Source organism: Odontesthes bonariensis, chromosome 20 (genome assembly GCF_027942865.1).
Source record: "Odontesthes bonariensis isolate fOdoBon6 chromosome 20, fOdoBon6.hap1, whole genome shotgun sequence".
NCBI lineage: Eukaryota > Metazoa > Chordata > Actinopteri > Atheriniformes > Atherinopsidae > Odontesthes > Odontesthes bonariensis.
The window spans coordinates 18,300,273-18,327,944 of NC_134525.1; the positions used below are offsets into that span (position 1 = coordinate 18,300,273).

Below are 27,672 nucleotides of genomic sequence, written 5' to 3' on the forward strand. Positions count from 1 at the left end.
TGTTTGATTTTTGCCGAATATGGCACTGTCAAATGACAAAATATTTCCATTTTTAACTCATGTGTCCAAAGGACATTGTTCCAGATGTTTTGTTCAGAAACTTTGCAAACAGAAGTCATACTGCCATGTTCTTTTATGAGAGAAGGTGGTTTCTCATGGACCCCTTTTGAGCCATACTTGTTCAGTCTTTTCTCTATGTCATAAACATTTAACATGCTAACTGAGGCCTGGAGAGTCTGAGATGTAACGCTGAGCATTGCACAGTCTGACCTTGGTGTCACATGCTCTGATGTCCCCTCCTGGGAAGACTGACAACTGTCTTGAATGTTTTCCAAGCGTGAATAATCTTGCTCTCTGTGGAATGATGGACTCCAAAATGTTACATTATAACCCTTCCCAGACTTTGCTTGTCTTAGATCATTGCTGATGTCTTACCTCTTTGGCATTGTGTTAAAACGCATTTGAATGCTCCACATTAGCAAAAAGTCCAAACTTCTAATTTTGTAGAAGACACTTGCTGATGATCAGTTAATGCATTTTATTATCAGCCACTGTCTGCTATTTACCCTCTTAATTATAATAACAGCAGGGTTTGGGTAAGGGTGGGTTTGGCTTTTCAGTCACTGCTTTTGCAAGTAGCTTAGTTTTTGTTAAATAAATAATGACACAACGTAATATGTCACAGATTGTTGTTCATCTGAGGTAGTATTTACCTAATTCAAGGACCTGGAAAGAGCTTTTTTTCATTTGTCCTGATAGGTAAAACCTAAGAAATGAAAGAAAGTACACTTTTTCTTTCACATAAAACCACCAAACTGAAGCAGCATCTTTGTCAACCATCCCCCTGAGAACAGCAGCTTGTGACCCTCAGCATACAAAGCTCAAATGTACAGCAAAGACGCCTTTTAGAAACTACTTCTAACGCCTGTGAACAAAGAAGAGAAACCCGGCATAAGAAGCTCAAAATCTGTACCCCTGAACAATGAGCGTCAGTGAACCTTTCTGGGGAGTTTGGGATCTTAGCATGCAGAGCAGATTTCCACCTCCATCATCCTTCACAGATGGAATTTGTTTTATAGGATAAACACATTTCCAGACCGCAGCAGCATTTAAAGGAGCCTTGAAGCTTTTTGACACTGCAGCTTCTCAGGTACTCATTTGTATTGGGAGTTTCTGTTATTTTCTCCACACTTGCCCAGGCTCAGAGGTAAGATACAAGGTTTTAAAATGTGGGGCTCCTGCTGTTCTTTTACCATTAAGGATTCACCAGGAAGCTGAAAACAGCTGAAAATGACTTAGCTTCAATAGGGTCTTACACTTGCACTCCTAACTCGAAGAAGCACCACAAAGAGAAAGCAAATATCACAACTCCTGTGCCTATTCTTCATGTGAATTTGACTTTCTTTTAAATTCTTCCCTTGAGAAGAGATATGTGGATAATTTACACTTCAGACGGAGAATTATGCTGAGCAACAATCACAAAGACCATGATTCCAAACATACTTCCGAAAAAAAGACGATGAGACAATGTCACATGACTTCAAACAGATAACAGATCCATTTTGGGATTCCATACATTTTGTCACTAGCAGGGAGTAGGGGAGCAACAAAGCAGCTGTGAGAATCACTTAAGGCGATGTACATACTACTTGCGGCTAGCTAGGCTCCTGTTCCTTCTGCCCTGTTTAAAAGTCATTGCCAGCCCAAGTTGGCCACCCTTATATTCACTTTACTAAATCGGTCGGATTGCAGCATGTGTTTAGCCTCAATTCTTGCATAGCATGGCAGGTTAATCTATGTAAGTATGCATTATTGTAGGCATGACATAACTACATGCTACCCTTTTTCTAATAAAGTTGGAATTCTGTATTAAAAATGTTAATAAAACCAGAATGAAACCTTATTTTCAATTTGAAAGTTGTGAGAGGACAACATGCCAAATGTTGAAACAGAGGATTGTTCCCAAAAAGCTACTGTGTGCCGTTGTGTTTCATCATTTCTAACAAACAAGCATTTGGAAACAGAGAAGATGCTTGAGTTTTGAAAGCAAAATGTTTTCCCATTCTTGCTCGATGTAAGATTTTAGTCACTAAACAAGTCATGGGAATTCTTTGCCACACATTTCCTTTCAGAATGCATCAAATGTTTTCAGTGGTCTGGACTGCAGGCAGGCCCATTAAAGCTGCCGTCGGCAGGTTTTCAAAATTCCGGGTCTAAAGTCGGAAAATTCGAACTGATACAACTTTCAGGTCCCTCCCCCTCTGCGGACGAGGTTGTGCACGTGAGTTCACACCAGTGTGCGCGCACACAAGCTGGGGTCAGACTCACGCTCAGCATGGAAGACGTGGTTGGTGACTTTTCTGCTCAGATAATAGATAAATAATAAACCTAACGTGATTGGTTAAAAACAGCCGAGAGCGCTCGATTTTTGCAAACACGATTACAGGCTTCAGAGGGAGCTACAGAATTTGGGATTTTTCCTAAACGGCCGATTTAATATTCTACTTCAAGAATCCCATGACAGTTCAAGCTAATATGACTAAAAAAAAGTTGCAGACGGCAGCTTTAAGTAGCCAGATGCTTTTATCATGGAGTCATGTTGTTACAAACAGAATGTGGTTTAAAGTGTACAGCACATAAAAAAATGAACACAGCTGTAAGGCTATCCAATTCATTACTTTGCATGTCAACAACATCTCAATTTTGCCAACTTTTTTGGCCTATGGTCTGGAAAAAGCCCAATATTAACAAGATGAAAGGGGGCATATCGCCATCCAGTGTCATGCAGAGTCTGACATGCTTTGGCCAATAAATCGAATCCGGTACCGTGCTTGTATGCTGGGACAAGAACATCGGTCTAATTTATGGGTCTAGTCGCCAAGCCATAACCTTAAATTGTGCATGTAAACACAGAAATGGGGACTCAAGTCACTGTGACTTGGACTCGAGTCGACATCAGACTCAACTCGGACTTGGAAGTTAAAGACTCGGCACTTGACTTGACTTGAGACACAACGACTTGAATGACTTGAGTGTTATTCAGTTCATGTTTTCAGTTTGAATATAAAATGAATAAATTAATTTAAAAAAAAATATCGATTACCCGGTAGGAGCGCAGGCTGAGAATGGCGTCATGATTGGATCACTACCCTGTCAATCAGTCATGCCCTCTCTAAATACCTTACGTGTTTATTGGAGAGAATAAACTCATATCAGATATGCATCAACATGTCAGCGGGAGGGGGACCGGGAGTCGTTGTCTTCGGCTTTCGTAATTACCATTTTGACAGCAAAAGACGAACAGCACAGTGCAAGACATGCGGCGTCAACATCTCAGACAGCCAGACGACAACTTAGCTAACGTTAGCTTGATATGATACGGGGTGGACAGGTTGGACACATTGGCCATTAATGTTTACTGACAGTTACTTATATCTTTGTGTTTTCACTTTATTAAGATCAGATTCTGCGGGTAAAATTGCAATAATAAGGTGACTTGACTTTGACTTGACTTGACTTGACCTGCCCAAGAAAAAATTACTTGGGACTTACTTGAGACTTGAAAGCTAAGACTTGAGACTTACTTGAGACTTGCACATGTGTGACTTGGTCCCATCTCTATGTTAACATGACAGAAGATGCAGCGTCAGTAGTTTCTGAGACAAATTTCTAATTCTTATTTTTCAAACCACAGGAAAATGCCCCCTCCCAAATGAGCTCAGTGTCAGAGAAGGTAGTGGCATTTCTGGACCTTGTTTTTTTCTTTGCATTGTAGAGTCTGAACTTGTATCTCTGGATGAACCACAAACTGTGTTCATTGAAAATGGCTTTCAGAAGTTTTCCCAAGCCACGCAGTGATTTCCACTACTGAATCATGTCTGTTTTTAATGCAGTGCTGCCTGAGGGCCCAAAGTTCAAAACAAGTCAATACTGTTTCTTTTTTTTTTTTATTCTTATCACTGTTTACAGAGTTTCTAAATTCTCTGAATCTTTTCATGATATTGTGTACCATAGAATAGTAAATCCCCAAATTCTTTGTAATTTTAAGTTGATAAATGTTATCCTAAAGCTGTTTTGTATAGATTTATGTACCCCTTCTCATAGACTTGGCTTTTTTTGGGATGACCCACCCCCCGACATATGACTGCCAACTTGCCAATTATTTTAATTGGTTGTGAGACACTTAACAAGACAATTTATTTAAACTCTATTAAATACTGCTGCTGACAAAATTAGTTGGCAAAGTGTTCAGGGGAAAAAAAATAATTATTCTCCTTTATAATCTCAAATTGAATGGAAGCCTCAATGATTTTGAGACTGCATTCTTCTTCTTTTCATATTTTAGTCTGCATCTTAACTTTTTCAGAAAAAAAGATGTATGAACTTAAACATCGTGGAGGGTAACAGCTTCCAGAGTGAAAGACTGTTGTCATGCCAGTATCCAAATCCTTTATTTAATTAATGCAAAGATAATAGCAGGTAATGAAAGTCATGCTCGCCAAGGTTGAGGGGGTCAAGGAGCTTGGGGAAGCCCATCTGAGTTGACAATCGCCTGTGTGGGAGTCAAATCCACAGACCAGTGAGCTGGACACATCAGGTGGGGCTTGAGAGGAGTGAAGAAACAACAATCAAATTACAAAACCGTGGTCAGAGTGCAATTTGGTAATCAAATTATAAGTTCTTCGAATGCTTGAGTGAAAACTTCTCGCTACCTTCAGGATCGTGTCCAATATTAGTGAGAATGAAAGAGAAAAACATGCACTGAGACAAATATCTAAAAGAAGAAAGAAGTTTTAAGGCGAAACTGTGTTGGAGAGCAGGGTCTTGCTGATTGAACCACATACTGTTTAGGGTCAGAATGTTCTCTGTCCAGGCGATGATGAAGATGTAGCAGTAATCTCAGACACTGTGGTGCCGGACAGAGATTGGGTTCAGTAAGTATAAGAGGATCTCACAAACTAAGGTCGTTGGGAATTTCCATGTATGCTGCCATGTACATGTCTCTGTGTCGTTCCGATCAATAAATTCCCCATAAGAGGCTGACAAAGACGAGTCCGACTACTCTTTTCTCCACAACATAATGGTGACCCCGACGTGATCAGTAAAGGGAATTAAACAGATGTTAGTGAGTCAAAACTACACAATTATGATGCAAATACTAAAATTTCATAATTGCGGTCTCTGCAGACAATAAAGTCTTTACTTCATGTGACATATTGTTTTATTTCTATTTTCCAAAAAATGTATCGTAATGTGTTAGCATTGTCTCTACCAGCCAGGTGAAAGTCATCTCTCAAAGGATGACTTTGTTATGGGTCCTCACAATGATAGAACAAATTCGTTAGTGAGAGAAACGCTTCATTTTCACTGAGATTTATTTAAAAAAGCTGCATTATGGAATGAAGGTAAAGATATGAGTTATAATGCTGCTACTCAAAAGCAGCTAAAGTGGAGACAACAGTTGAACTAAAGCAGCATATTCAGAGAAGACTACAAAAAACTCATGCTGCTTTTCTGTGGAGAGCATCTTCTAGCCTCAGATTTATCAGGATGCCAGGTTTTTTGTCAGTTTCAACATGCTTTACTGAACAAGTAGATGAATTTTAGAATAAACAAACTAATTTCTTTGACCCTTTTCCAATGCATGATTCATTAAAACAACTTTGTATAACAAAGAGAAATCATTTTCACATCTTTTAAAACAGACTTTCCATGTCAAACTTTTTTTTGTATGTTTGCTTTCTTAGCTTGGGAGAGAGAAATCTATATGATTCATCGTGATACGTAATTTCCCCATTTGGAAAGTGAAAATAACTAAGTAAGTTTTTCATGTTCTAAAGGCATAAGTTTGTGTCACCATGTTGGTTACTGTAATGACTTGTTTCCATATAAACGTGTGTTCGTATGCAAATTACCTGGAAGTTTATTTATGGTTCGATGCTGATGATCCGATGCGAATCCCTGTAATATCCCATAGGTGTGCAGGTTTTTTAAGTGGATTTGAAGAACGAGCATGGCCAGGAAGGTGGATAAACACAGCTGCTAACTGCCCAGCAAGCTACAAAGCTTGACAGTAAATCTCCTCGCTATGATTTGAACACACTGAAGTGAAATCTTCATTATCCTATTTGGTCTACCGATATTGAAATGATGGGAAGCTGTGTAGTGTACAGTGGCTCACTTCATGTTGAATGACAGGTGGGCCACAAACAACAAATCTACTGAAGAATAAGAAATGTAATCAGTAAATATGCATAGAAATAAGTAAAGAAATGTGTAAATGTAAAGACAAATGAATTATTCAATTCACAAGTTCATATATATACAATGGGCCTCATGCAAGAACATTTTCGTATTTTTATTCTAAATTTCTCCCACTTTTTTCGTACGAAGGTCTCGTACCAACACGCCACGTCAGATTCAACAAACGCTCTTAACTTCGGAAAAAGTGTGTAAACGACCTGCGTAAATGATGAATCACACTCGTGCGTATCTAAGTTCACGTGCAGGAGGATAGTAGATTTGCATACTCCACGCCCTAAATGATACCATATAAGGCTGTGCTTCCTCCTGTGCCAGGAAATGTTGAGTGTTGAGTCATGAGAATGGCATCAAGGCGCAAAAAGAACAACTTTAGGGTCTCTGAGACTGAAGTTCTTCTTTCAGAGATCCAAAAAGGAAAATCTGTCATTTTTAGCAGTGTCAGCAGTGAAATTACGGGACCTGCTAAGCGAAGAAATGGGAAGCAATTAGCCTACGAGTGCTGTTAATACCATGTCATCGAAATAAAAAATAAATGGTTTGATATGAAAATGGCTTAAAAAAACATCTCGCCATGGGCAGGCGCTGGATGACTGCAACTTAAGCCGTCAAATCAGTTGTTGCCTCATCATGATGGCTCTTTGATGGGACGGTCCATGAGGGGGGTCTTCTGGCACCACACCTTCTGGTCTGCCTGGGCTGGTTCAGGTGGAGACCCTCGTTCATGGCAATATTGCACCACGAACGAGGTATCGAGACACACCCACCTGGCCTTCAGCTCAGTGCGCTCCACGACAGGGGCATGGGTGCTTTGATGCGTATATGTGTCTCGTGCTCCAATTATGATTGGCAGTCCAGCCACGGGATGAAAGTCCCTCTTAATTTGTACTTGTTGGACAGCGGTGTATGGGAATTTGATGTACCATGGGTGATAAACTGATGAGAGCTTTGATGACCAAGGGGAGCGCACGACTCACAGAGGACTGGGACACACCCGACCTGTCTCCAATCTCGCTCTGAAAGGTTCTGTGGCCAAAAATCCAAGGGTGGTGAGGACCTGGGCATGTGGTGGATTTGGGTTTGATTGGCGTGTTTTTCTCTGGAGTTGTGGCTCTAGCAAGCTGTATATTTGTAGCAGCACAGTCCATGGGAATCTTAATCGCGATATCAGCCATTCGTCTGTCTACACTGTCTCTTCCAAGAGCCTGACGCGCTAAGGCATCCGAAAGTAGCAAGACAGCCGCTGGTTACGCTTCCCATTGACCTTGTTATATACAGATTCAAATGAACCTTCAATTAGTGCATAATTTAAGTCAAACAGAATAATGTCAGCATCATAATGGGATATAATGTATATATTTATTTATGTTTTCTTCAAAGTAATTAAATATACAATCCAATAGTCAAGCAAACTTGATTTGAATAACAGCGGACTATTTTACGAAACTCCTACGACAGGTTTGGATCACTCGTAAATTCTGTTCGTACCTGAAAGAAAACGTAAAATACGAAAAGATTGGTGAATGCGCAAATTCTCTTAAATCACTCGTACGGACGATTTAAGAACAAATCTGCGCGTACGAACGCTTCTTGCATGAGGCCCAATGTCTTTCACAAAAAAAGACCACCAGGTCGATCATACTCTTCTAACTTAACTGTCCCCATGTATTAGTAGTGTTGTCTTGACACATTCCATCTTAAACCTGGACAGGAAAATTGCTAAATTAGCCTGCTGAGAAGTTTTCATCCATCTAAAAGAAACATATTTCATTACTGTATGTTGAACACAAAGGAGCATAGACCAGATACCTGATATCAGTGTTTTATTATTACATGTCACCTCGATAATTGGCCTGATACAGTGCTGCTGTAGGTTTGCAGTCATTGCAACAAATCAGAAAATAAAAGAACAGGCCAGGGTTCATAGCACAGCCCATATAAATATTCTGACTGTGTATTTCACAAATGAGCAAACTCATCCTACAACTCGTCTCTCTGGGCTTTGCAGGCCTTTCTCTGTAGTAAATGTAGTGCAAATCAAATCTTTTGAAAGACTGCCCCAGACATTACGTCTTTAAGATGACTTAGGCCTTGTGAGTGCCTAAATAATTCCCACTCTTTACTTACTTACTTATCCCACTAAAAAGAAATGACAGAAATGTGTCTACAATGTATTTTCAGGTTTTCTGCTACCTCTAAATGTATCGACATACATATAGATGTAATTAACAAAGTAAAAAGATTGAGCAAAAAATTCAAAGCATCAGCATCTGGCTCTTTGTCAAGGTAATGATTGTCTAAAATATGTCAACAAGGGAGATTATGATACTGTTACTGCACATACTACTCAAATATAGATGAATTTTACATAATAATAAAAATGGAACTCCATGTGAAACTCACTCGAGAGTATAAACATGTAACAGTGCCATATAAATATCTTCAATCAAAGCAGTTAAAGACAATAACTATCATTAATAATATGCCCACGCCCGTGCTTCTGTTACAGATTTGAATTGCCTGGACTTCCGTTGTCAGCACTCGACTCAGCTGCTAGGTTTATCGTGTAACCATAAAGTTAATGCTGATGACACAAATGTCAAACATTTGCACAACGCACAATGATGACACGGTTCTCTCAGTAAGGGAACTATACTTAATGTATAGGTTTAAACCCACTATCAGCAGTAAATTTGGATCTACTGCTTACAGCTGGCGAGTGTAGCTAAGCCCAAAGACTGGAAAAAGGGGTTAACTGCATTGAAAATTTGAGTCTGTCTGCATAAAAACTAAATTACATGGTTTCAGTAGATCGACATTTTTGGTAATATTTAAACTCATCATCAACATGAAAATGCTGAACAACGTGTTTGTGGGTATGACAGGCGGGGATCATTCTTCACTGGTTGCCTAGTGACCAGTTCTGGTACTGATGTTGGCAACCTGAGCTAATTTCCAAAATGTCAAACATGTTATCAAAAAAATGACTTAATGACTTATAACAGTTTGAAAAAAAGATGTCAACACTCTTGTCATAATTTTTGTGAATAGCTGATCTGTGATTTCTGGACATCTATGATGGACATCTCTCCATGACGTCATCTTGCCTACAGCATCTAAATGTATTTCTGTCTACGTTAACAGTACCACAGACTCTTATATGAGATGTGCCATATTGCTAAATGCTTGGATGACCTCCCATCATCGCTGGATAAAAAGGGGCAGTGAAGGACGGTGCAGTTCCTGGCATGTCTCCCCCATCACACTGTTGCTATTGCGTTGCTCATCCTAAGGAACGATGTCATACTTCAGTCAGCCAATCACTCACACTGATGAATTTACCAAACAGAACCAGCTCGCGTGTTCATCTGCCTGCCGTGCTCTACCGACACCTTCCTCTTCCCAGTCTTCCACTGTTGTGTCTTCTCTGTCTTTAATCACATGGGTCCTCTCCACCTTTCCCCGGGTGGGCTAAGACCAGTGTTGAAAGGTTTCTGACAGACACGCTCCAGATTAATGTGCGTATCTCTGTTGATTGATTCATTACATTAGTTTTATTCAACTGGTTCAGTAGATTGATGCTGAGCTCTGGAAGCTTTTAAATTACAGCCACTCAATTGAATTAATCACATAGAACAAGGTTCACTCCGGCAATGATGCGCTGACACAGTTAATGCTCTCAACACCACAGTCCATTTATTAAAAACATATTATTCGTTGTACAGGATCAAAAGTGAAAGCGTATTTTCAACTGAGTCGTAGCAAAACTTCTCCATTAGTTCAGTTTTATCACAGTGCTGTTAAAGAGTTTTTTTTTTTTCTCTTAAATGTACATCTTCCGTACGCTATTGTGTGGTGCGGTTGTTTCCTTTTTGGTTTGGGCTCACTGCCGTTGTGTGATCTGTGCCTCTTAGCACCTAATTTAGGATCAGAGAGAAACCAAAGAGGGAACATAGACACCTACACAAACCATTAGAGAAGAGCAACACTTCCCAACAAACTGTAGCCATCCTCTGATCTTAACCAGATAAACAGAAAAAAAGAAGACAAAGTATGACTCATTTGACTTACTCAAGGGAAATTCATGCTCAGATAAAGAAGTTAGTTATGTATAATGTATCATCATTGGACAGATCCTCTCCCAATTTCCTCTAATGTAATAAACACCAAAGTCAATACTGCATTTTATATCTGCACAAGAGGTCTCAAAATATTTTTTTGACCCAGTTTACTGCTCCATAATTTTACCCTCATTATGCTATTTTAAATGCACTTTTTGTTAAAGAATGCATTCACAATCACTGCAGACTTCACTGCATCTTCACTGGCTTGGATCCTGTCTACTAAAGTGGAGGACATCCATTATAATAAGTGCTCAGAGGCAAAAAGCGGGATTTTCATGCGCATGGCATGAAGAGGAAGCAGGACACCCCCTGCTTATGCACGTTCGTTAAGCGGGGGCAAGGCCTATTTGAGAACTTGCAGTCAACACGACAAAGCTGTAGCCACTCAGAATGACAAAAGCACGTCTTTTATCTCTTTATGGCAAAAGCATAGGAGGAAACTTATTGATGCCAAATGCTCAAGTTGAAATGTGTTGAGTAAACTAGTCACACTTGTGTTAAATGCACATTTCTTTTATGACACAGTCTTGGTTATTCTCACGTTGAGCCATTCCTTATTGTATCTACTTTAGCCTCCAACAAAATCCCTGGTTGAAGGAAGTAAAAAAAGAGAGACTGCTTCAACCATAGTGGAGGATTACACTCATTATCCCTCCACTTGACATTGAACATATCTTACAGAACCAAAGGGCAGAAAATTTCAGTCCGCACACTGGCAACTTTCTCGGTCTGCTCAATTCTTTTTTTTGTGTTTTGCCCTTATGTAAACATTTATGAGCGAACCTCAAAATCGCTGTAAGACAGAGCACCGTGACAAACATTCACAAAGACAGGAGGAAAACCCGCTCGATTATTTCAGCCTTTGCACGTCTGATTGTTACACGGAACGGGGGTCGCCGTGTTGAAGGGAAGAGGAATTCTTAAGGTCACTGATGCTCAGACAAGCCAAGTTTAGAGTAAATAAAGCTGTTTGAATAGTTATTTTTCCCCTCTGGCTTTCTTCTGTCCCTTTGTTCCATATTGCAACTGTCAGAATCAATAAATGTGAATTTTGTCAATTATTCTCTATGGTAGACCAAAGTTATTTTGATTACCTGCCACTGGTTGCACTTTTCAGGATGTGACAGAATTATAATCATAAATGACCGTAGTCTTTTGAATGCTGTACTAGGCAGTACAAGGCAGTATCAGCAATATATGTTCAGATTAAGGATCCCCCAAATAGACAATTATGGATAAACTGTATTATCAAAAAGAAGAAAAGTGGGTTATAGTCTTGCTAGAATGGCTTTGGCCTAGATTTCTCCCGTGACTGCATCCTTCTTTTTTTTCACACCGAAGCATCCTAAAAATCAGACATTTCCAGCCAGATTGGTGCTTTGGAGTAAGACATTATCAATCCAGTGAAATACCATTTAATCACATCAAACTGTGCACAGGAGCAGAACATTTGTTTTTTCCTGATACAGATAAAAAACCCTTTTGAAAATAGCTAATTTTATAGATCTTGAATAATAAGCATAAAGCAGAGAAAATGGACTTGCTCCTGAAGCACACCAACGATCTTCAATATGCATTATTAGGATGGAGTACAGTCTATAAATAATCCAAGAAGGCTTTACTGGGAACATTTCATTCTGTTTTTATCATTAGTGATGAATGGTAAAACGGGGAATTGCTTTTCAACTCAAAGTTACACTGAATTTCTAGGCTGTGGGTCCAGTTAGATAGTCCAATAATTACCTCCTGTGGCATCTCCCTAATCGCTTTTCCTTGCCCTCACTGAAAAATTTGATTAGGTTAAGTAAATATAATCGGAGGAATTCATAAGGACTTAGGAAAAGACAACCACACGAAATGAGAATCAGACCAAACTTACACTAAGCTGTGATGTATTTCTGTTGTAGTGAAACAGATGTTCAAAAAGTAATTCCACAAAAGAATCAGTTTGCCTAATGAAATCTTATCACTTGATTTCAACAAGACTAAATGTTACTGTTTCCATCACATTAATTCACTAGTAACTTTGGAACGGTCCAGTATTTCCTATTCTCCTATTCTGTTGTTTTGCTTTTTATTAATCGTGTGAATTTAACTATAACATACTGGGCTGACTTGGATTGACTTGATTTCCTCTGATTCTTAATCATTATTGGATTTCTTTCGACTCATATCCAACATGTTTATTCCATTTAAAATGCCCTGAGATGGCAATCGTTTGGGAACTGGCACTATATAAACTGAACTGAACCAAACCTAATCTAATCAAACTGAATCAAATTGAACTGAACTGAAGTGAAGGAGACAACAGGAAAAGAATGGAAGCTTCTTTCCTTAGCTTGATGAAGTGACTTGACACTGAAAACATTTTACCCCCATTTTATTTGTCATTTTCTGCATCGTATCATGAAAACTATATTTCTTAAAGACTCTCGATGGGCAGACAAGACCGATTTGATTGTGTAATCTAATTGAAACTGAAATTTGCTATGATAACTGTAACTGGTGTAACTGTTTCTCATATTCAGGTTAGGAGATGAAGCCGGAGATATTCTATATTCCTTCTTTTTCTTTTTCTCTTCTTTTTCTTACTTGTGTTTATAACACTGTAGCTGCTACTCTTCATGAAAAACTAACATAAAAATCCACCCTGTTGCTCTCTACAATATGCCCCCTTCTTAAGAAGCACACAGCATTTTCCACAGACACCATCCTAGTGCTGTAAAGGGCGACTATCACAGCAGACATAGTCCTGTACAAATGCAATATGTACTCCTGTTTGGCTAACCTTTGCTAAAAACCACAGAGCCCAGCTGCTCTGGAAAATTATTGAGCCCTTTATAAAAATGAAAGCATCTATTTGAGACCTGTTTTAAAAGATTTATGTCTTCACAGGGACAAAGAGGCTTGCATCAGGCTGAGTGACACAGAAAAGGTTGCGGTGGCAGAAATTAATGACAGCAACAACACATGGTTGGTTTTGTTGGTGTTTTCATGTGATTTGCTGAGGATGAGGAGAATTTTGAAACAACTGCAGACTCATGGGTGTGTGCACAGTGTTATGCACAAAGAGGTTGTTCGATCTATCCAGTTTTGTAAAATCAGGTTTTTGGAGTCAAGTAAAGATGTTTTGTTTCCTTTGTTTAAAATCAATTTCATTCAAATTTAGCAAATAAAATTGGATACAAAAGATTTAATAATTGAGTCTCAGCGGTTTTACTTTATATATTATAAGACAGCATGGCGGTTAAAAGCATGCATTCAGTTTTTTGTTTTTGTTTTTGCAGAACTGAATGTATATTTTTAAAAGTAAATATCTGGGAGCGACTTACTTGTTCAGCTTAACTTTTTAGGTTTGTTTCTGCTTTATCCTCATTTGAGTTGAAGCAGAAGCCTTTTCATATGAAATTATTCAAACGTTGAAATGAGAGAAACCTCAGAGTCAACACCATGAGACCTACAGGCTGGACTGGTATGACCAAATTGAACCTTAGGGACTTTGATTGCACTTTGGACAGGTTTGCTTCAAAGTGCAATCTAATGAGAAGGGTAGCCATAGAAACACTAAGAATGCGATTGTTTCAAGATTTTAAGAACATGCTGTGTATCAGAAGCTGATATACGCATCAGAACAGTTGTCTTCTGAATCCTGCTCTTAAGAATCTTTTGACATCAGTTAACCAGAGGGGGTATTGACAAGCTGATTTCCTTAAAGATATCTAATTTTGTCTGTTTAGCCTAAAACTGTCATGACGGGAGATTAGCATACTTTAAATACTCATAAAACAGTATAACTTGTGGGTCGGCAGCTCTGTGTTTTGTAGCTAACTTTAAAACACAAGATGCCATTTCTGTAAAATGTTCCCCATATTTTTTTTTGTAAAATGAAAGGCCAGGCTCTGACTTCTATTAGAGATGGTTTTTATAACAATTTTATCACTGGACTATAAACTATAGGGACACCTGAGCTAGAGGACTGAGGTCAGGTCTGTGGAGCCCTGGGCTCTGCAGTCCCAGTGACCATACCCACTTCAACAGCAAGAGGGACTTTGTTCATTAAAATTTTGTCTGTCTAAGTGAAACAGAACGTCAGAAATGTCTGGAAAAACACGACTCAATTCGTCAGGGATATCTGTCCAAGTGAAAAAGCACTTGTCCCCTCCTTGTAAGAGATCACAAGTGGAGAGGCAAATGTCGATTAATGAATCTGCAGCTGTAGAGAATTTATTCACGCATTGATTCGGTTGCACTGTCTCAGCAGCAGGTTGCAGTATCTGCTGTAGAAATCTGACATAACGCATTCTCCTACTTTCTACCTGCGTGTCATATGTGAACCCAATTTCCACGGATTGTCCCAGGAATCATTAAAGCTTTATCTAATATAATCACCTCGGCTACTCGCTCTAATTGAGGAAACAAAAAGATCAAAATTTTAAGCCCAAGTTTCCGGTGTGGCGTCACAGGAGACAAATATTTTCGCAGTGATCTGTTCGGGGACAGTGATTTGAAAATGAGGTGACGTGAATTGACCACGAGCAGTCACTCTCTCATCTGGTGGTGTTTTCTATTTGTGTCAGGCAACATGTGTTTCTCATGATGGGACCTGACAACTGCCCTGGAGGAGCACAGAGGATGAGGAGCGACAAAGTGAAGGAGCCTCAGGAGAAACGTTTTCACACTGACTGCAAATTAAGCTCTTAGCCACGAAAATGCCTATAGATAATATGGGACTTTTTGAAGATGGCACTTATTCTGGGGAAAAAAAGCCTTGTACCCTATGACTACATTTACTGAATCAAATTTTCTCCTCTCAAATTGGTTGTTTTTACTTGAGTGCACAGAATCCCTTTAACCTCTGCATATATTGTATGTCTGGAACTTACTTTTTCCACCATTGGAGCGTCTGGATGAAATGGATTTACTGTTAAGAAATAATGGGATGTCATGTTATGTCACATTGTTAACTGTGACTTAACAAATATGCTCAATTTGTGCTTAAGTGGAAAAGTGACAACTTCTGCTTTTCATTAACATATGTGAATCCACATCACTATGAGTAATAAGACTTATTTTGTGAAATCAGACAGTAATTGAAGCAAGAATGAAACAGACAGAAGTAAAAAATTCAAACTGTTTAACATTCTAATGGCTTGTCTGATGTTGGATTTAGCTCTGTGTCTCATAAGTGTGTCTTGGCGTTTGGCCCCTCTGAAACAATGTGGCAGCGGCAGAGGTAGTGACGTATGCACGTGCAGCAGTAATGAATCACGGGAGACAATGCGTCCCTCTGAGCACGAGGTGTTTGCAGATGCACATTCAAAGTGGAACAGAACAGTATAACACAGGTCAAATTTGCAACTGCTTTCGAATCATTAGAATGGAGCAGTTTTCAGAAATAAAGACAGTTCTGGTGATTGCACCAAACTGTACCTGTTGTACTTTGGAAAATATGCTGTGACTAAGAGGCAGATAAGAAGCATTTTCCAAATTCCAAATCTTGACTCAGCACTAGCCTTAAGTTGAGATAAATGTCTTCTCAGAATCCAAAGGACATCTTAAATAATTTCCAGCTAACACATTCAAGAGAAATATGCTGGCAGGTGTGGCACCTATAGGCCTATTCTGAAAGCGTAGAGGTCGTCGCTTGTGCACGAGCGCGCACGCTCACATATGACTCATCTCATCTAAACTGAAGCATTTTGTCAGAGGCGTCCATTCACGTTACACCCGTGCAAAAACGCGCAGACTCAATCTCGGCTTGGAGCGAGGCACTAATAGTGAGGGTGGCTATATAAGTCCATTCAGCATCTACCCTTTAAGTAACTAAATACTTGTTTCTTCAAAGAAGTGAAGGAGGGCGGCATCTCGCCAACTACCTGGAAACCAACACGGCTGTACTGGACTTCCTGTACTGAAGGTACGGAAAGCTTCATTTATTTAACCCAAGTCATGAGTCTGTCTTAATGCTTTCTGCATCAGGTTTCATACTCTCATCTTTTTGGAAATATTTTTATGCTAAATTTGGTTTGGGTTCATGCAAACCTTCCGAGATATGCGTTTAGAGATCAATAAGTGGATTTATGCGCTCGGCAACGGCATTCTCTGTAGGTGCTGATCTTCTAAACTTGCATCCGTGCTGAGCCACAAATCAGAGTTTTTGTTAAGCACAGATATTCACCATTTCAGTCCAATCACAGATGACCCAACATTATCAGCAAGAGGTGATAACGAATCAGAAAATTAACAATTGTGATAAACTAACAGTAATGGTTGCAGCCTAGTCCTATTGTTGCAATGCGCATTTTGTGTGCGTAAATTCCTCTTTACGCAACATCTTTTACACTGAAATATTGATCTGATTTTTTTTCCTTTTTGTTCTCAGATTCCAGTTGATATCCTGACATGAAGCTCAATTTATTTGGTACCACCGTGATTCTGCTTGTTGCCTTCTTACCGCGATACGAATGTCGGGCTATTGAGAGCCCTGGCGGTACCCTGCGCGTCCCAGCTCCCCAAACCCAAAACTCCCAACAGCAGCAGCTGTCTGGTCCCATTCTGGAGCGCCTTGGAGAGGAGTATTTCATCCGACTGGGAAACGGGGACTCTAACTCTTTCCCATCAACGTCCATGTATCCCGGCGGATCATCTGCCATCTACAACAGAGCGCTACAACTCCAGCTGACGCGGCGTCTTTTACAAGGGAAAGTTGGAAACATCAGGGCGCTCATCAGCGGCTTCGGTGATCGCGGGGACGACTCGATGGAGAGGGGAAGAAGGTCCGAGGACCCGCCGATATCCCTAGATCTGACCTTCCATCTGCTCCGGGAGATGATGGAGATGTCCAAAGCGGAACAGATGGCCCAGCAAGCGCAAAATAACAGAAGAATGATGGAGCTCTTTGGAAAATGAAAACCTCTTTCCAGTCCACCAAAGATCTCACTTCCCTTGTTTCTCGTTTTGTTCTGCATTTTTACCATCAGCACAAAAAACATACTCTGTGCAACATAGTGCTGCTGTATCACTCTATCATTTCTAGCTTTAACCTCAAATTATGGAGCATAAACGGGCTTGACTTAGAATATGAGCCGATTGTACCTTGCCATTTCAATGTTGGTGTCAAATCTGTATAGTTATGCCGTTCTTCATATTTGAGATGCCACATTTTTGGTTGAGACATGAATTTCATTAAAAAAAAAAAAATCGGTATTTTGTTTTAGCTTCTGAATCACTGTATTTATGATATTCATGTTTGTTAATAAACTTATGTGCAACCAGTCACTTTCTGTTGTGCAACAGAACGTCTTATATCTATATTTTTTAATAAAAACCTAAAAGCAATGCTTACACTTCTCTGTCGAAATCCTTACATTAGGTAATATTAACTCCAATAAGATAAATAATTACTAATCTGATCCAAAATACCCTTCAAATGTTTCTTGACATTTGCATCTATAATCTTGCATAGGTACAAAAAAGAAAAAAAAAAGACAAACAGTTTGTTAGAGAGCACAAATGTTCAAGGGATCTTTCCCCACATAAGCACTGGTTAATAGATAATAAAAACGTTAACTCTACATGGAATAACCATGGTATTGCTCCCCAGGCAGGGCTATTAATGAACCCCTCTCTAACAAGAACACAACCAAAAAAGCTGTGACAACAATTTGCTAAAGATGTGAACAGGCATTCTTTAACACCGCCTTTAAGCAGGTGAACATTCGTACAGGATCCTTACTTCTGTAACCTTAATCCTCAAGAGGTAGTTCTCATTATACCAGCAAGATGCAACTACGGACAGCTCAAAGATGCACCACTATGAGAGCGAAAAAAAACTACTTGCGTGTGTACGGTGATCTCTGACCCACAGTGTCAGGGTATACTGAACGAGAGCCGTGGGAGTGAGTCATCCTATTCTGCGTGGCTCGTGTGGCAACTTGGGGCTTCATGCTGCACTGAGCCCATTTGAAAAGGATCCAACTCGCTGAGTGATGCTCCACAATTATTAGATGGGAGTCGGTGATGGACTTTCTCGGTAGTGAAGTTATGGCAAGGTGAGACCACTAAGACTCACTGCACTCTCCTGTGTATACAGTTAGTGGGATGAATGTGTATCATCCAGTAGTGGTGGAATGAGCACACTACAGACAATTTTCTGGCTGAACCAGCTATAAGAAGCCACTAATGGTTCCATCTGGGATATCTAATACAAATAAATGAATGAGAGAACTAAGATATTCACACACAAAGGGGAATGAGGGGAAATTCAGATAGGCAATCCATATTAATAATTTATCATGGAAGATGAATGTGTGCAAACATCATATTTCTGGAGTTAAACAGGATTTGGAATAAGGGAGTGAAAAGATATAGAGAAAGGCAGAAAACATATACGCACAAAATGGATGTTAAGAGATCTGTAGTGGTAAATGTAGCCATTAGAAAAAGTTGTATTTTTGTTAATCCATCAAAAACTTGAGGAAAAAGTATACAGAATGTGATCGTTAGAATCACTTTTAATGTCACATAATACGCAAAATATGCCACAAAAAGGCAAAATGTTTTATTTTTTTTGTCTTTAACAGGAAAATATACCTCTGTTTGACACCAAGGAATACAACCCATTTCAGCAAAGGTTTGAAAAATACTTGAAATGTCGCGGTGATCTTTTTTTTTTTTTTAAAAATCTGTTGCTGTATTCATAAAGTTCTATTAGTCATTAAAAGAAAACATGACAGGGGAGTCTGAGGTGCTTTTCTTATGCTGTCTAAGGATGAAGTTTAAGCAGTGTGACTCCAAAGGTCAGCAACATGAAAAATGCACGAGTACACCTGAATTCTGGAAACAGCTGTAAGACGCTCAGTCTGCCTGTCCCTAATTATTTCCAAAAATGAAAATGAGGAATCAAAACATACATATTTCATTAGATTAAAAAAAAGAAATGAGAGCGGTCAATATGCTGTGATACTTGCTACTGCCACTGCAGTCTTTTAGAAGCACCCTCCTCAACTGGGGCTTTCCCCTTGACGCACATCTAAGCTTTTCTTACAGTTCCCCCAGTCTGGGTGAAAAATGCATCACAACTGACCCGAAATCAACCTCAAGGAGCAACAGTTCTCCTGCCTCTGATTTAGGTGTCCGGGCTGGCGGGTGATGACTAGGTGGAGGCGGTGCTTTTAGTTGTACTGGGGGTGGAGCTTATCTGCTGGGGGGCAGGTGGCTGAACTGGGGTGGCTGAAACTGCACCCCCTGCAGACACAGTCTGTGCCCCGTCTCCCTCCCCAGCACCTGCCCCTGCCTCCTCATCCTCTTCATCTTCATCTTCGTCATCTGTAAAAGAAGTGAGGGAGAGGAACTGAAACTCAAAGAACTATCCAAAATAAGGGTGTATCTAGTCAAATTTTGCCGTTATCCTTCTATCTGTCCCTTTATACCTTGGGCGAAATTGATGCTGCGCAGGGCCTCCCCCTCTTTCTTGAACTCGACTTTGTAATGATCCATATTTTCATAGCCACGCTCAACTTTATCCAAGTGTGCTGTACTAGATGCATTTTCAATCCTAGATGCACCAGGTAAAAAGAACAAAACCCAGCATTTTCACTTTGTTATGGTGGTGCGCCTTAAATATATTTATCTATTTGTGATCTTCAGCACATGTCACAAATTATTTCAGGATAGCAAAGAGCACGACAGTGACTTGCAGCATGTCACAGAATTCATCTTCACTGCGAGCAGAGAGCGGGTGTGAACTGTCTGCGTTACTGTTTCTGCTTCCATGTGCGAGAGCAGCTGCAGGTTTGTTAAATCATTCACAAGAATATCAAACAAAAAAAGAAAGATAACACTGGTAACTGTTAACAGGGTTGAACTGGAGAGGTGTGTGACAGTAGTTATATGTCCATATCTATATGGGGAAAAATTGTGTAAATCCTTTAGTTTTTTTTCATAAATATATATTGGATTGAACATAAATTATTGGAGAATAAAAAAAATAAAAATGCACTTACTTTTTAAGGAGAGGCTTTGTGTTCTGAAAGAGGCAAGAGGAGTTAAATGTATGCAAAACACATTCATATTTGCTGCCAATTAATGTGAAGCTCATTTTCAAGCTCCACAAAAAGATTTATCAAAGACTCAATTTAGCATCAACTCTGACCTGAAGGAATAAAGCCATTTCTGGCTCCTCCATAGTCTGAATCCCCAGCTCCACAATCTTGCAGCTCTCCTCCAGATGGTCTCCATATTTCTTTGTCAGACTCCGGATATAGTTCACCTTTTCTTCCTGCTCTGCAGTCACCTTCTGACTCATCTCCCTTTTCTTCTCCTCCAGGATAGAGTACAACTTGTCAAACTTCTCACACACCAGAGTCTTTTGTCGCCGACCATTCTCCTTCACGTGCACAAATGAGAGACAGAAGATATTCGCACACATGAAAGAATGATCAGAAATTCAGAAAGGCAACCCATATTAAAAATTCACCGTGGCGCTCGGGGTGATAAATGTGTGCAAATATCATTTCTAGAGTTAAACGGGGTTTGGAATATTCAAAAGCAAAGAAAATAACAGGTGAGTGTTGTTTTTGGTTTACAATCACGAATATGAGGTACTGTACAAATGTTGTGGTTAGCCTGGCTTGCTTCTTTCTGGCACTACCATGTGTGCAGTGAAGCTCATTCTGCATGTTTGTCTTGAAAGACGCCACTGAGGGAGTCACACGGGGAACTGGAGCCAGTCCAGCTTCCTCTCTACTTCGTCCAACTGTGGCACTTGATCCAGAGGAAAGCTGTCTGTCCCCCACCCCCACCTCCCATCAACTATGCCATCTTGTTTTTTTTGTCAATGCTGCGAGGGTAGAGCAATAATCAAGTTTGTGGAAGTGACAGAGAGAAAAAGAAAAAGAAAGGGTACAGCAGACTGCACCATCAAAGTGTAAATTGTCTTTATCTTCTTCCTTGTTAACATCACAGACTGATACAGATAAAAGCCGAGAGTGGCCATTACAAGGACATGCTGCCCCAGTTTGTAAGTCTGTACGGGTGCTTTAGTGAATGCTCAGAGTGAGGCTTGCTGTGTGAGTGAGCAGCCAGGCACTGCAGCAGTTGGACACTGACCTCTATGGCTCGACAGGCTTCCTCTAACTGACTAATGAAGCCTTGCATCCTGTCGTTGCTACCAACCATCATGGCAATCCCGTCACTCAGCTCGGTCTACGGACAAAGGCATAGCGGGGTGATCACTGACTTATAAGTGGGATTTTCATTATTTCATTAAATATGACCCAACTAAAAACATGTTTACTTTTTGAAAAATGACATGCATAATACACATCTTTTTGTCTCATGATCTCAGGGCAGACATTGATCATGAACTCCACGAGTATGTCGGGCCTCACCTTCTTTGTCTGGTAAATGCTGCTGATGGGCGCCACCTCACAGTCTTTGTGGACTCCAAAAACCTTACACATGGAGCACGTTGGCACCCCGTGACTCACACAATAAATGTTGATCTTTTCCCCCTCGTGAACATCGCACATGGGCATTTCCTCCTTTTTCTCTGGGGTTGGCTTGCTGCTGTTAGGGTGGAATGAAAAAAAGTTGTGCCTTCCCTTCTTTTCAGCGCATACTGATGTGACATGGAACGTCAATTTGATAATGCCATCGTTATACACCTCGGCAGTTTATTGATGATCCATCCGTCTTGCCTTGCCATACACATGCATTGTCAGCATGGAAATCAATACATCAGCATTTCGCTGAATGGCGTACAGGTATGGGTGCAGGTCTACGGGATATTTTTCAGTTGCTGCAACTTGCTATATTTCATGGATAGCTCAAACTTACTATGCAGGTGGATTCGTCTCATGAGAATGACTAAAAATATCAGTCAGTTGTTCATCGAAAATTCATTTTGATTATCTAAAACGAGGCAGCAAAGTCTTGATTGAATTAAAGGGGGAGTATATCAAGTGCATGAGTAGAAGTACAGTGTATTTTATGTCACACAAGCCTTTTGGCTATCCAGTCAGCCACCAGATAAATCACCTGTGCACATGACTACAACGAGAGCCATCTTAAGATCCAATCTAGCAATCTGACTCAGAAGCCACCGGCACTTAGTTCACAACAGTCACTGGGACAATGTGCGCCTTACACTCATTTACTATATCTATTCAATGCCTTTGAGGATGGCTTTGATGAATACACAAAGCCACTGGGTGGACATGAAAGTGTAAGGTGTATGTGATGCCAGTTTCCTTTCATTTTAAGTTATGACAACAAAGATGAAATTTGCATCAGATCCGTCTCACCTACTGGACTCCTGTTTGAACATATCAATGATATTCTCAACCAGCAGGTTCCTCTGCAGGCCATAAACGCCATGCCTGTCCAGAACCACCTCGTGTCTGCAGGACGGGCATCTGAAACGGCCGCCGGACGACAATGAGCCACTCCTCGTTGGAAGATATGGGTTTGAAGCCTGCAAGCGATAAACAATTCAAAACCTAAATTTAGTGCGATGGCAGGAGTGCCATGGATAGACTCATCATTTATTATTCGCTGTGACACACATCGTGTTGATTTTCTGACAAAGACATTCTAAAATGAGAATACATTTGTGACCAAACAGGGAAAATTGGACTTTAAATACAACAAAAATGTTGGTAAGTCGAACAAGAAAACAATAAAAAAAGCAAATGACTGGACACGCTGTTATAGAAGAACAATATAGATATTTATCTCTGCAGTAATCCATAAAAATTCTTTCTTGGCTTACCGTGAAAACATCATTGGCACATTTTCTGCAGAGGTTGTGCTGGCAGGGTAAGATGACAACAGGCTTTGAAAACATTTCCAGGCATATGGGACAAATTAGCTGCTTCTCTAAGTTGTCCATGGTATTCGCTTTTGGCAAAAGAGTTTAAACTCCCCCAAAACTTGATTAGGTACGACCTGTTTAACTGAAAATTTAGTTGAAAGTCAGCTTCTGAAAGTAAAAAATGGTGGGCCCGGAGTAACAGGATAAGGAGTAGGCCTGCTGCTTGTCCCAGAGAGTGTGAGGTCCTATCTCGCTGGTGTCAGTTCTTTTTTTAGAAACTACTGTTGTCACGTCAATGGTTGCCATTTTTACCGTGCCCATATTTGAAACTGAGCAAGGCAATACTGAACAGCTGCCCACAGACTCTATCTGTGCCAAATTGAGGGGCTGATAAAAGAATGCAGTGGTTACAAAGAGTATGTGAACTTAATTATTTTTTTGTTTTACAATAAAATGTTAATTTTGCCCCGTCATCACCTGCTTCCTTCCCAATGTTATCTGTTGAGAACATTGAGTACATCAACAGATGTGTTAAACCATGTCTTAAATAGATGTGTTAAACCATGTATACCATACATGTACCATACATGTATGTCACACTTTATCATGTTAATGAAACATGTAAATGGTAGATTTGTACCTTTGTAACATTTGGCAAAGCTAGCTAGCACGTTCCACAAAATGCGACCGGAAGGTCATTAGATGTAACAAAACTAGTACAACTTTATATTTTGGTTCAGTTTTTTCCGATGTACGTTAAAGATAACTAGCCTAATTTAATTGTTAGCGTTGCTAACAATTTTTGTCATGCATGTCAAATATACCCTTATGGTAACCATAAGTGTATAAATGGCGAACCAACAGTAATAGGAGGGTATTAGTGTGGTTATGTGTACCCTGATCAATTAAACACAAGAGACAAAACGAAGAGATGTACAGAATAAAAAAATAAAAGAAGAGAAAATATTTGCTAGGAGAATGCCAGCGTCGATCCCTCTGCACCTCCATCTGCAATTTAAACCTTTTTTGCAGAAGACAAACATTTCACCATCTCCTCCCTTCTCCTCTTAATTTGACTGTCTTTACCCAAAGAAAACAGTATCTGACTAGGCAATAATGATCTAGAGGAGGTAATAAGAGGGTATTTCTCACTAACTAACTTTCTCACTAACGTCACAGATTACGATTTGGCGTGACGTATCTTCGCGTTACCCCATAAATACATATTATGCGTATATACATAAATATTTAACAACAACAAAATATATAACTTAATAAAATTAAGTTGATAGTTTCAGAAATAAAAATAAAAACTTTGGAGGATGCGGGCATCGATCCCGCTACCTCTCGCATGCTAAGCGAGCGCTCTACCATCTGAGCTAATCCCCCGTTAGCACGTCAGTTCAACTTTCCGGAAGTAGGCTGTGATTGGACAATCACGTTGCACACCTGTGCTGACTTTTGACCAATCACGGTTCCTCCCTCCTCTCTGCGCTACAGTTTGAGCTAATTCCCCGGCAGTGACAAAAGATAAAAATAAGGGAATTCATACAGATACCTGAGCCGAGTTAGCTAATACAGGACATTTAGTGAGGATGGAGAGCGAGCGCTCTAACTTTTCAGCTAATTCCCCCCGGTACTGTGTGCCGTCAACTTCGCCAAAGTAAGCCCACATTAGCCAATCACGTTTCCCACCTGGTGGCTTACTTTTGACCAATCACGTTTCCCCTCTGTGGCTTACTTTTGACCAATCACGGTTCCTCTCTTCTCTCTGCCCTACCATTTGAGCTAATTCCCAGGTACTGTCACAGCCAGAGTGGTGTAGAAAGATTCTAAGCCAAAAGGGTCTCTTTTATGTTGCAGGCTGGGTGGTCAGGATGCTACAGGAGGACACCACCATCCACTCCTGCCAGTCCTGCGAGGTCGTCCTGCTGGGCTCCATGCGTGACGTCACTCGTGATGCAATACTGACAATAAATGTGTATTTTATAAAAATCTAGTGAGTCTAAAAAATCAAACCAAGTGCCGTTTGAAAGCATAATTTATCCTGCCTTTAGGAAAATTAAAATGAAAAAATATAAAAAATTCTATCCAAAGCAATGGCTGCATCTAAGGTGGATCTAATAGTACCACATTCATTCTGACTGCTCTGCACTGCTTCGTTGTCGCCGCCCTAGAGTGCAGTACCACCCGGAAAAAGCCGCCAGCTTTCTCTCTCCTCACAATAGAAACTCTCAGGTACTGTGTCCCATCAACTTCGCCAAAGTAAGCCCAAAGTAAGCCCACATTAGCCAATCACGTTTCCCCTCTGTGGCTTACTTTTGACCAATCACGGTTCCTCCCTCCTCTCTGCTTCCCGGTAGTGACAGAAGATTTTAAAAAAGGGAATTCATACAGACATAGATATGTCTAGAATTATTATTATTTTTTTTTACAAGAGATTCCTTGGCACATATGTCTTTGTGTTCATTAGCTTTCTTTTTGTAAGTGCATCATGAAGGTCATCTTCTTCTTATTATTGTTATTCCTATGCTCCCCCTGGCTATCTTCTTTTTGGCGTTATGCTCACATTTGTAAACTGTTATTTTGTTGAATTACTAATAAAGTTAAAAAAAAAAAATAATAAAAAAAAAAAAATAGATATGTATAGAATGGCTAGATGTGTTACGTCTGAGTTTAGAACTTCCGCACAAGTCGGCCATCTTACCACAGGGTGATATGTCCGGGAGACAGTCAAACCTGAGGTAAACTGAGTTACGGTAAGTGATCTCCTCTGACGCTATTACTCTTATCTCGCAGAAATCTCGACGATTTTACACTATTTTACATACTAAAAGACCCTGTGCGATATTTTATTTATTCGGTCATCTGTGCAATAATTCACGTCACTACTGTGCAATATCTTATCTATTTATGGTCAGACTATGTGCATACAATGTGTAATTAACACAAGTGTAGTGCAATATGGGCAACAACTCAACCATAGTGCTATAACTTATTTTATTTAACTCTCTTTACTTTGTATATCCTATAGCCTGTATTCTTTTTTACACTTTGTTTTAGATTATTCTATATTAATTATATTTTAATTATATATTATATTAATTATTCTATATTATACTGTATTTTAGATTTATAGAGATCCTATGTGTGTGTTTGGAGCTACTGCGGACTTGAATTTCCCTGAGGGAGTCATCCCAAGGGATAAATAAAGTTGAGTCATGGGGCAAATAAACGTGAAATATTTACGTTTTTATTTTAAAAAATAAATATGGACTTCGTCTGTAGTGTGATAATTAGCTTACTACTTTGATGTTTATAATAACCTAAACGTTTGAGAATTAAGCAAGTTATGTCTTGAATGTTTGAATGTTTCACCATCAACACAATGTTGTCGGCGAGAGAGCTACCTGTGGTAAGATGGCGGCCATCTGCGGACGTTCGACTCCGTTGACCAGCAACGCGGACGAGACATCTAGCCATTCTATACATATCAATGCCTACAGATACCTGAGCCGAGTTAGCTAAAATAGGACATTTAGTGAGGAGGGAGAGCGAGCGCTCTACCATTTGAGCTAATTCCCCAGTACTGTGTCCGGTAAAAGAATTAGAAAATGTTAGGTTGGAGAATGCGGGAATCGATTCCGCTACTTCTCGCATGTTGCCAACTTCGCCAAAGTAAGCCCAGGTAAACCCACATTAGCCAATCACGTTTCCCCTCTTTGGCTTACTTTTGACCAATCACGGTTCCTCCCTCCTCTCGGCTCTACTGTTTGACTTAATTCCCCGGTAGTGACAGAAGATGATAAAAAGGGAATTCATACAGAAACCAGAGCCGAGTTAGCTAATACAGGACATTTAGCTTCATCATTGACAAATGAGCAAGCTTTGAGCTTGTATATTATTCACATACAGTAAAACAGTCGCTTTGTCTCACTTTTTCATGTCTTTGACAGTGTAGCTCCGTTGTATCAGTGCTTTTCTCCTCTTTTCACACGTCTACACGTGTGGGACTGGATAGACTGACTACATCTCTCCCCCGATGATAGCTGAGAGAAGCTACAGCCCCTGAAGACCCTAAATGAAGTATAACTTGTTGGAAAATGAGGTGGGGACTCTATAAAGCACCAAGCGGCGCATGCGATGACATCCTCCCTTCGATAGCTCAGTTGGTAGAGCGGAGGACTGTAGTGGTTACATGGGAATCCTTAGGTCGCTGGTTCGAATCCGGCTCGAAGGAGAGATCTTTTATAAAAATTTTGATGTAAACTAAATACAAAATAATTACATAGAATGTGATTTTTTTCCCCCCTCATTATTCTTGGTAAATACAATTTTTGTAATGTCTGGCGTTTTCGTGCAATACCCACTTATCAACTTTTATATATTTCTAATACATTTTTTTAATTGAATGATATAATTTTTTTACCTCTTCATTCATGGTATCCATAGCTGCTTGATGCTTCTTTTTTC

The 27,672-nt window shown here is 39.9% G+C and overlaps 2 protein-coding genes and 2 non-coding genes across 4 annotated transcripts; 2 read left to right on the top strand and 2 right to left on the bottom strand.

Annotated features, from left to right (window-relative positions):
* The first annotated feature begins 16,097 nt into the window (after positions 1–16,097).
* On the top strand, positions 16,098–17,725 carry crhb (corticotropin releasing hormone b). Its single transcript, XM_075452445.1, has 2 exons — positions 16,098–16,302; positions 16,768–17,725. Exon 2 carries the CDS (start codon positions 16,788–16,790, stop codon positions 17,292–17,294), a length of 507 nt encoding a protein of 168 aa, XP_075308560.1. The 5' UTR covers positions 16,098–16,302; positions 16,768–16,787; the 3' UTR covers positions 17,295–17,725.
* Positions 17,726–18,882: 1,157 nt separating this feature from the next.
* Positions 18,883–23,447, bottom strand: LOC142370025 (tripartite motif-containing protein 55-like). The gene is made up of 8 exons (XM_075452444.1): positions 23,158–23,447; positions 22,691–22,860; positions 21,776–21,953; positions 21,495–21,590; positions 20,539–20,772; positions 20,390–20,412; positions 19,817–19,941; positions 18,883–19,712 (listed from the first exon to the last, which is right to left on the bottom strand). Exons 1-8 carry the CDS (start codon positions 23,275–23,277, stop codon positions 19,540–19,542), a joined length of 1,119 nt encoding a protein of 372 aa, XP_075308559.1. The 5' UTR covers positions 23,278–23,447; the 3' UTR covers positions 18,883–19,539.
* Positions 23,448–24,515: 1,068 nt separating this feature from the next.
* Positions 24,516–24,588, bottom strand: trnaa-agc (transfer RNA alanine (anticodon AGC)). The gene has a single exon. It is a non-coding gene; the product is annotated as a tRNA-Ala (tRNA).
* A 2,765-nt stretch (positions 24,589–27,353) lies between these two features.
* On the top strand, positions 27,354–27,439 carry trnay-gua (transfer RNA tyrosine (anticodon GUA)). Its single transcript is given in 2 exon segments — positions 27,354–27,390; positions 27,404–27,439. It is a non-coding gene; the product is annotated as a tRNA-Tyr (tRNA).
* Positions 27,440–27,672: the final 233 nt, after the last annotated feature.

Excerpts from the sequence above, each read along its gene's own strand:
- crhb (XM_075452445.1), top strand. The coding sequence starts at position 16,788 with ATGAAGCTCAATTTATTTGGTACCACCGTGATTCTGCTTGTTGCCTTC.
- LOC142370025 (XM_075452444.1), bottom strand. The coding sequence starts at position 23,277 with ATGGACAACTTAGAGAAGCAGCTAATTTGTCCCATATGCCTGGAAATG. Across the intron at positions 22,861-23,157 it reads GTGCCAATGATGTTTTCACG|GCTTCAAACCCATATCTTCC; the intron begins GTAAGCCAAGAA and ends TATCGCTTGCAG. Across the intron at positions 19,713-19,816 it reads CAGCATCAATTTCGCCCAAG|ATGACGAAGATGAAGATGAA; the intron begins GTATAAAGGGAC and ends CTTCTTTTACAG.